The following is a 9,322-nucleotide window of genomic DNA, read 5'->3' as shown; positions in this document are numbered from 1 at the left end:
GGGCAGCAGGTACGACAGAGGAGGTTGAAACAGGTGAGCAAAGTAGTGGTGACACTTCCTCAAAGAAGAAAAGGGTTGGTGCTCGCTCCCGTCGTTCCTCCGCCTCCCACTGATCCTCCTGCTCCCATCACTCCTCCTGTTCCAGTGGGCCCACCCAAAATCAGCTGAGGATGTGCTGCACCTCCTGGCCCCAACAGGGACGAACCTGGGGGAGCCATAGGCGAGAGCCCACTGTACGGCATGCCCATGGGGCTTGCCTGCATCATGCCCAGGCCCATTCCTGGAACCCCCATACCCACGCTCATCGGCCCCATGCCCATTCCTGGTTGCACCATGCCCAGCATGGGATTGGGAGGCACAGGACTGGAGCGGAGGCCGCTAAGGCCAAGTGATGAGGGCTGAGGTGAGATAGAGGTCATGGGTGGAGCCACGCCGAAAGGATTGGAGGAGGCAGGTGTTGGAGAGACCCCCCTACTTGAAATGGTGCTGCCTGGAGTCACTGCCATGCCAGGAACAGGAGATGAGCCTGAGGGCCAGAGGTAGTTAGTCAGTTAGTTAGTTCAAAAAATCTTTACACAGTAACACTTGGACCCCGCCGGGCACAGCTCTGCTACACCGCAGCCGCAGCATTATTTTGGTCCGTCTTCCACGTGACTTTAAACCCAACCAGCAGGATTTCAGAAGGGGAGCGTTTTGCCTGCCAGACTTAAAAGTTTGCACAGGGTGTTTTATTTTGAAAATCGACCGGATTCTCTATGCTGCTTCTGTGTCTGACTTCCTGACACCTGAATATGCTAGTAAGAGATAAGAAGACATCTGAAGGTGTCACTTTGGGCTCGAGGAAACCGTCACAGGCATTTCTCAGCATTTAATCTGGAAAAATTAACAGCAAATGAATGTCTATGAAAATAACTGCACAAATTGTTGTTACGGCATGCTTAAAGATTTTATACTTCCACTTGGCACATGTTTAAAAAGGGAACTTATTTGTTTTGCAGCTCGTTTGTTGTTATCACAGCCTCTTCACCGATACATTTCCTGAACCGTATCAAGACTTTGTCGTTTCCTGGTTCAGCTATACAGTGGTTTGGAAAACTCTTTCATAGTTGTGTTCACTTTGTCCCAGAGAGGCTTCAGTTGAGTGCAGATAACATGATTTGCCTCCAGGTCACCACAGGGCCATTAACATGATTGTTGGGTGGTTAGCTCTCTGCTTTTGATCTGGGATGTTCAGACGAACTGAGCTCTTTCCAGCCAAACTGTCTCCATACTTGTGAGTTAATGTGGTTTGAGACATTTAATTTGTTCTTTTGAGAACTTTTTTCTGCCAGCTGCAGTTGGCTGATGGTGGAACTGTTAACTTTGCTTCGACCTTCACGGCTCTACATAAAAATACAAAATATTTCCTGGGAACAGAGATTTCTATTGTCTAAACATTTATCAGGCAGAGTCTGACTCGTTTGCAACTGAAAAAGGCTTTGACCCGCCACGTGCAGCCAAACTTAATACGCTTCCTGTTACATTCACCCCTCCTGAACTGTGTCCTCAAATCATCTTCATTTAACTTAGAAAGTGCGGTTACGTCTGTCTTCTCAGATTACACGTGGCTAACACGATAGCTGTAACTAACCTGTGTTCTGGAGGAAGGGGTTGTGCGCTGAAGTGGAAGAGATGGAAGGAGGCGGCGGTTGTTTGGGTTTGGGTTTCGATGACACGAGAGAATCGAGGTCCACCAGCGCTGCGTTGGGGCCGAGGAAAGATTCAGGAGTCTTACGAACGGGAAGCGAAGAACCAAGAGATGACAGGTCGAAGGGCACCGGTGAGCCTGTGCTGTCACAGCCCATTGCTGGGGACCCTCGCCGCTCTGGGTCTCCTAAAGGGGGAAGAAATTGAAACAGTAAGACACAGAATACTAAAAAAATATATCTCATTGTAATAAACAGTGATTGCTGCACATACTAGGAGGATGAAATGTAAGACAGGACAACTGTTGAGAGATGTGTACCAGTACCTCAGTGATTCTAAGTCCATGTAGCGTTAAGTGTGAATGTACCTGTGCCGTTAGTATGTTTGGCGGCGGTGCTACTCCAGATGTCAGGGGTGATAGGGTCAGAGGCAGGGATAGGCCCGTCCCTTGCCCATGGGTCTACTGGCCCCCCCGAGGAGGAAGTGCTGGGTGGCACTGGGGGGCCCCAGGGGTCGGCACTGGGGGGGGTCACAGCTACAGGGGAGGGGAGGAGACGCAGGGGAGGGGAGGGTTAACCAACCACAAGACCTTACAGGTACAATCAACAATGAGGAAGGAGCAGGAAGCTGGGCTGGGTTCCAACAGTAGTGTTTCTCTCCTTGACCTCTCTGTAGTCCCACTAACCTGACAGGCAGGAGCAGATTTTCTCTAACCGTCCACCATGTCACTTTAATATCTGAAGCTTAGCGGAGGTAAAGGAGAGATAATAAGAAGCTACCTTATACTTTAAAAAAGGCACAAAGGGGAAAGAAACAAGGCAGCTCTGGTTGAGACACAGCCACAGTCAGTCCTGAGTAGAAACAAGAGGATAAAAGATCCCTGGTTTAGACAGCGGGAGAATGGATTTAGCATGCTTGCTTTCCTTATTACAAACTGAAAGCTCATGAGTGGATGAGAAGATACGACAGCATGGTGACATGACATGAAGACAGGAAATGGAACAGTGGAGTGAAGAGGAGTAAAGGTCGAGAGGTCTTCACATCCTCTTTCATCCACAGAGCGGGACGCGGTTCTCTTTTGATACTCGGCGTGGAGTGACCAGTGTCGCGCTGCTTACCTGAGCTTCCCCAGGGGTCGACGTTGTTAACTCTGTTGGACGTCTCTCCCCACGGGTCTGGAGGAGGGGCTATAGTCGGTGGGGCTCCCCCACCCCACGGGTCAGAGCTTGTAGGAGATGTGGGTGACGCTACCCCCCATGGGTCTGCGGGGGCTGCCCCCCACGGACCTGAGGCAGCAGGGGCAGGAACCGTGGGTGGAGGTGAGGGGCCAGCAGACCCCACAGTGGCGGTGGCAGCTGCGGCGCCAGCAGCAGGGGCCCCCCAGGGGTCCACGGCACTGAGCTCCATCAGAGCACTCTGTACAGGAGAATATATTATGGATTCATGTTCCTGCAGCTGTATTCAGGAAGAAATCTGGAGGACACAGTCACCCCTCCATGCTGAGGTCAGATAACGGTGTTATGGTAAAAGGAAATTCATAAAACTGACGAGTACAAGAGAGAAATCAGACTCAACACCAGAAAATACATTTGTCATTCCCTGTTTGTGCAACATGAATATATCTGGTTTCAAAAATGTAGCATTTACGCTAACAAGTGTTTATCTTTGATAAACAACAGTTGTGAGTGGATACTCTGCACTATGTACACAGCTGTTAACAGTCACATACACTCATTTTGTGGATTGAGGGCCATCTGCGAACACACAGAGACACTGTTCCTGTAGATATTTGAGGATCGAAGCTGAATTAAAAAGGGCCAGTGTGTAAAATTTAGGGGGCTATATTTACAGAATATGGCAGAAATGGAATATATATATAAATTTATATATAAAAAACGCATACCTGTATTTTCATTTGTGTATAGCCACCTGAAAATAACAATACATTTTGTTTTTGTTACATTAATGAGTCTTTTACATCTACAGATGGAGTTTGTAGGGTTGCAAAAGTTCGGGAATTCTCAAAGTTTGAAGCTTTCCATGGAAATTTATCGAATTTACCAGGAATTTATGGGAATAAACTTAACTGGGAGCATAATCTTCACTAAAATAAGATGATTTCACGCAAGGACACTTGAATATCTGCTATTCCTCAATCACATGCACATGTGGGCTACAGAGGCCACGGCCCTTACATGCACAGATGATTTCTAGATCTGGACCTTTGGAGCCCAGAGCACAAGACTATTGAAGCCCCACATTTGAGCCTGTGGACTACATGAAGTGAAAAATATAATATATATTTGATGTATGGTATTAATGTTTAACTCACAAATAGCGCATGAAAATATATTCATACAGACGATAGCTAGCTGATAAGTTAGATGCTTAATAAGTAATAGATAGCATCATGAGACATTTCCGTTTAAAGTTTCCGATTTGAAATAATTTCCCCAGCTTAACTTCCCATGGTAAGTTTCTGGAAATTTACTAAGCCACCATAGTTCCTCATTCACATTAGAAAGGGGAAGGTGAGGAGAGGGCGCCTGCGATCAGTAACTACACCACTGGATGCCTCTGCAGCCTACACGCTGGTCCCTTAAGGCAGCAGGTTTATCATCAGAGCACACAGGTACATTTTTAGAAAATTCAAAATCAAAAGTTTGACAGGCCACAAAGACAAATATGAATTCACACATAATGGCTTTAACACAGAATACACCAAGTAGAGCCCCGTTTAGACAAGATTTGGACAGATTTGACATATGGAGGAGTGATAATGTGATAACTTTTAGAAAATCTAAGTGATCTCTTCAACAGTGGCCATGTCAGTTAATTTGTACAGACTGTGCACTCCTACACTAGTAATCTTGTTTATTCAACCACACATGGCATCGTTATTAATTTATTACCACTACTATTTGAAACTTCTTAATGGTTTACTTGCAAATCTGCTGATTTCAGCCACACACACACTGAACTGGGAGAACTGAGAGAGAGAAAGACAGCGAGAGACACAGCGAGAGGAGGTAATGCCAGGAGAGTGAGGGATAGACAGATGCTTTCTACACACACCTCCTCAGGCTTCAGCTTCTCCCTCTTGCTCTCCTCGATGGCCATCTGCAGTCTCAGGTCATCACCTCTGCGCAGTCGCTCTTCCTGCCAATCACACACACTGTGATGTCAGCAACCTGAGACACACAACCTCGGAAAGCACACCACAAGGTACAGATTTAGGGTCAGTTTACAATTCCACAATTAAAGTCTGAATCGGTGGGAGTGGAAACTGACAACCTGACCTTAAATCACCGGAGAGTGAACCAATCCCTGTGTTGTGTGCAAGAGTTTGCAGTTTTATCTAATTCTCACAGTACTTCAGCAAAATATGATCAAATCAGATGAATGCTTGGAGATTTCAAAAAAATAAGCTCATCCAGAGCTGCTGTTCCAAGACTATCTAAAATAAAATAAAAAAATCTGTTGTGGGAAGAAGACTTAGACATGGACGGGATGTGAACCCCCGACCACAGACAGAACACTGAGGTTCAAATGTAGTTTCAACCAACAGCAGCACTTTAAAAAGGTGGAGGGCAGCTGCAAAAGCAGCTGTGGTTGGTTTGCTTCCTGACACAAGCTGTCATTAAAATATTCCACATAAGCTGCTGGCTGTTTGCGCTGCTCACGCTTCACTTGTTCACAATACTATGTACAAGGAAGGATCCCGATCTTTTAGCTCAGCGTGGTGGAGCTTCTTTAGCACCCAGCCTACATGGAGCACAAAATAAAAAGAAGAGGAAAGGGACATAACCGATACCAATTAATTTTACAAATGCCTCGCTCCCCCCTGACACAGAACATGTCGATCATCCCTACTTAATGCCACCTCATATCCTACCTCATTATGAGAACTGGTGATCAAACAGCAGAACGTTGACTAATCCATGAGGAAACAGGCTGTCTCTGCTACACAACTGAGCAATGCATGATGCCACTGAGTAACAATAACAAAGCCATTATCCTTTAAAGACCCTGCATTAGTTTGTACACCTGTAAGGGGATACAGTAGATGCTGGACTCGAACCAGTTGCATACGACATGCAAACATGTTTTATGCACTCAGTGAACACAGTACAAGGAAGTTACAACAGCAGGGAGATGTGTAACAGATAAAGAAAGGAGAGCGTTTCAAATCAAGACTTCAGCTCAATGCATGCCATCAGAGAGGAAAGAGTAATCAATGCTTATAAACAGCTCAGTGTTTAGTTTAGTCAATTATGATACGTATTTGTCAGTGCCATGCAAATTCAACAATTCATTTAGAGTTAATGGATTATTCGGGTGCTCACTTTTTAAACACATCTTGACAGGGATTTGCAAAGCACCTACTTTGCACACGTTTTAAGAGTGCAAGCACTATAAAACAAACAACGGGACACTGAATTATCACAGCCGCAGTCTGATGCAGATTTGTATCTCAAGGAAAATGACACGTGATATAAGCATAAATTAAATTTTCTTGATTGATCGAAAGGTTGATGCGTGTTTGAGAAATTCCAATTGACAAGAGAGACAGATAGTTGATGACTGGCTGGGAGTCATCTTGGGCACACTCTCTGCCCCTGACCTTTTGTTGCATCTCTTTGCTGAGAGTGATTGCATAGCGGATCTCTGCGTCCTCCAGAGGGTCCGTGCTAGTCTGGGGGAGGTCAGGCGTAACATGGTGAGAGCAAAGCTAGGTGTGTGTACCAAATAATATCAGTAATATCCCTCTGTGTACACAACAGATTCAATCTGCAAACTTAGCCACAGTTACGTCCAATTATGCTTTAATCCTTAGCTTAGAGAGCTGTAACGCAGCTGTGTCCCGCCTTGAATAGGCTGCTTTGTGTTACCTGCTCTGCCTCTTCTTTACTCATAGCCAAAGCCAGCTGGAGCTGCAGATCTTCCTCTCCGGAGCTCTGTGGCCAGGCCTGCTCAGGGTCTGCCCCTCCAGAGTGGGAGCCCACTGACAGGCTGCCTCCGATGCTGGGTGCTGAGGGAGCTGAGGAGGCTGGAGCACAAACATATATGCATGGGTGAGAGCTTGTCTTAGGTTATCAGCTACTCAGAGGTCCTTCAAGCTGTGATGTGGTGAGGCCGCTCTTCTTTCAAAGTGTAATTTGGGCACTGGTTGGATCTTTTAAGCAGCAATCTCACCACTGGAAGTCTGTGCCATCTTCTCTTTGGTTTTGAGGGCGTGGATCCTCTCCTCTCTTAGTCTCTCTTCATCTTTCAGCAGTGTCACTAGCTGTTTGGCTTTCTCCCGCACATTCACCCCCTGGAAATGTGCAGGCAAAAATACACAATTACCATTTTTAATGTTAAATACTACATGAAAATACTAATGCACTGCACACCTTGTTGTTCGTGCAACAGGTTGTTAATTTACCACACCTAAAGTTATCAACAACCCATACATATCATTACGGCTGCCTTCGTCAGTTTGCACTGCAGGTCAGAAACTCATTTTAAAGTGTCCTTGAATGAACCGCAAGCTGTATGTTTGACAAAGTGTGCCTACGTTCAATAAAGGTGGACCTTACTCACTAATCATTTGTACTCTCTGTAAAGCTTTGTGGGCTGTGTGGGTGTGTTTGTGTACCTGGTCTTTGCCGTCTCTGTCAATGTACTGAAAATCCTTGAGGGTCTGGACTGCGTATATGTTCTCTCGGCACTGTTGGGCAACACGTTCTGAACCCGTCTTTATCAGGTACTCCATAAGAGTCATAGCCTGGTGAACACACAAATAACAACCAATGAGTAACTGTAGAAGATGTTGGGATAGTGCATTGTGGGACTGTTAGGAGAAAGTAAAACACATGCCATGGACACGGCAGCTGTTGACATACCACAGAATATAAGATAAGACAGATTTTACTGGTACTACACCGGGGAAATTCACTTGTTACAGCGGCTCACAATATATAAAGGGTGGGTAAGAAAAATACTAATAAATAAATCGCTTCAGCTGTCCACTCTCGCCACCTGAAAGCAGTCCAGAGTTGTGAGTCTGAAGTGAGTTCATTCAGCCACGTCTCTGTGATGTGAGACTCTCCATACTCCCTCTGTAGCCCGGTTGGCGCCGTTAGCTAATCGATCTCATTAGGGAGAGATCCTACGTTCCCCACGATAACAGACGATACGCATGCTCTGTCTTTTTCTGCTCCCGTCGCTTAGATCCTGCTCTGTATCCCCATCGTCTTCTTCTCCTCACTTCAGCAGGGATCAGTGATCTTTCCACAGAGAGTATGCGAGCGTTGCCTAGCACTAAACAGCTGTTCTCGAGTGTAAACAAGAGAGCTGTGGCTTTTTTAGAACGGGTTACCCGAAATATTAACAAAATAGTCTGCATACATTTAAAAAAAAAAAAAGGCAAATCACTAATCTCCGTAGTTCCATGTCTATGTTTGCACACAAATGAATGGAGACTGGATATGGAATCTTACAAACATAATATAGTATATTGCCACAACACTTCAACACACACACAAACCTTGTACACATGTCTCCAGTTCTTGCCGTGGTCATTGAGGCGTTTCCACACCATGCTCATGATTTCGGAGAAGGCCACAACATTGTAGGTCAGATCAGCGATCTCTGACATCAGAGAGCTGCTGGGGCCCCATGGGTCATTGGACGTTGCCTCTCTAACCTGGACGACAACAACACAGCGAGGGGGACAACCGTAAATTATCCTCAATCCAAACTGTCCGCGATGACAATGATCTCGGGGGCCAATACTTTGTGACAGTTTAATGGGCGACAGCAACGAGAGCTCAAATCCCGACACAGGCTCCAGATGGGCGGCATAATGAATGGATCATATGATTATATTAGCTCACATTGTCTTAACAAGGGGAAGGAGTGAGTGAAGAGGTTGTTTCAAGGAAATATTAGATTATCTGAAGCTATGTTATGTCATCTGTGCTGCGGAGATACACGGGCTACACTTGGACACAAAGAGAGGAGGAGGAGAAGAAGAAAAGCCAGATGAGCGGAAGGACACACAACCTTGATCTCAGCCTCTGAATAGTTGTGGACGATGTTCTTTACTTGTCGCCGTAGCGATGAGGTCGACATGGCAACGGTCTGGCCGTCTAGTTCTGTTGCAATCTGAATAGCAGATGGAAAAGAAGGGTTGTAAAGTGTAGTTAGTACAAACCAAACAACGGCAGGGTAAAGAACATTGACATTTCACACAAACGCAGATGAAAAATATTCAACACTTGTAGACTGGAAGAAGATGAAGAGTTTAAAAAGACATAGAGAAGATGCATGAAAGAGTAGGAGACCTTGAGAAGAACATTCACGGTGTGAAAGACTGTGCATATACCAAAAATCAATCTTTAAATCATGCAACTGCGGAGAGAGAGAGAGAGAGAGAGAGAGAGAGAAAGAGCGTCATGCACACCTGTTACACAAGAATGATGCAGAATAGGGGTCTCTCCTCTCGGTATCTCTTCGTTTGTCTGGCTTGTGAGCCACTCATTCACGGAGTGCTATGTCTCAGTTTGTCTGTTTCTTCCCGTGGCAACATTGGGTCCCAAAACCACAGGCGTGATGGGAGATGAAAACTATGGAGCAAGATTGAGATTAA

The 9,322-nt window shown here is 45.7% G+C and overlaps 1 protein-coding gene across 3 annotated transcripts in view; it reads right to left on the bottom strand.

Annotated features, from left to right (window-relative positions):
• Positions 1 to 6: 6 nt before the first annotated feature.
• epn1a (epsin 1a) overlaps positions 7 to 9,322 on the bottom strand; it is a 12,348-nt gene continuing 3,032 nt past the window's right edge. For 2 of the 3 annotated variants that reach the window (XM_010750342.3, XM_010750343.3), the window contains exons 2-13: positions 9,137 to 9,299; positions 8,737 to 8,838; positions 8,219 to 8,377; positions 7,328 to 7,456; positions 6,883 to 7,003; positions 6,579 to 6,736; positions 6,311 to 6,382; positions 4,762 to 4,845; positions 2,805 to 3,102; positions 2,054 to 2,221; positions 1,631 to 1,873; positions 7 to 526 (exon numbers count right to left, since the gene is read on the bottom strand). In XM_010750342.3, coding sequence (XP_010748644.1) covers positions 60 to 526; positions 1,631 to 1,873; positions 2,054 to 2,221; positions 2,805 to 3,102; positions 4,762 to 4,845; positions 6,311 to 6,382; positions 6,579 to 6,736; positions 6,883 to 7,003; positions 7,328 to 7,456; positions 8,219 to 8,377; positions 8,737 to 8,805 — 1,968 coding nt within the window. In that variant the 5' untranslated portion in view covers positions 8,806 to 8,838; positions 9,137 to 9,299 and the 3' untranslated portion in view covers positions 7 to 59. The remainder of the gene's footprint in view (positions 527 to 1,630; positions 1,874 to 2,053; positions 2,222 to 2,804; positions 3,103 to 4,761; positions 4,846 to 6,310; positions 6,383 to 6,578; positions 6,737 to 6,882; positions 7,004 to 7,327; positions 7,457 to 8,218; positions 8,378 to 8,736; positions 8,839 to 9,136; positions 9,300 to 9,322) is intronic. The other variant, XM_010750344.3, reaches the window with a different exon arrangement.

The sequence above is a fragment of the Larimichthys crocea genome, chromosome XIII, assembly GCF_000972845.2.
Source record: "Larimichthys crocea isolate SSNF chromosome XIII, L_crocea_2.0, whole genome shotgun sequence".
In the NCBI taxonomy this organism is placed as follows: domain Eukaryota; kingdom Metazoa; phylum Chordata; class Actinopteri; family Sciaenidae; genus Larimichthys; species Larimichthys crocea.
This window is presented reverse-complemented; position numbering and strand designations above follow the sequence as displayed.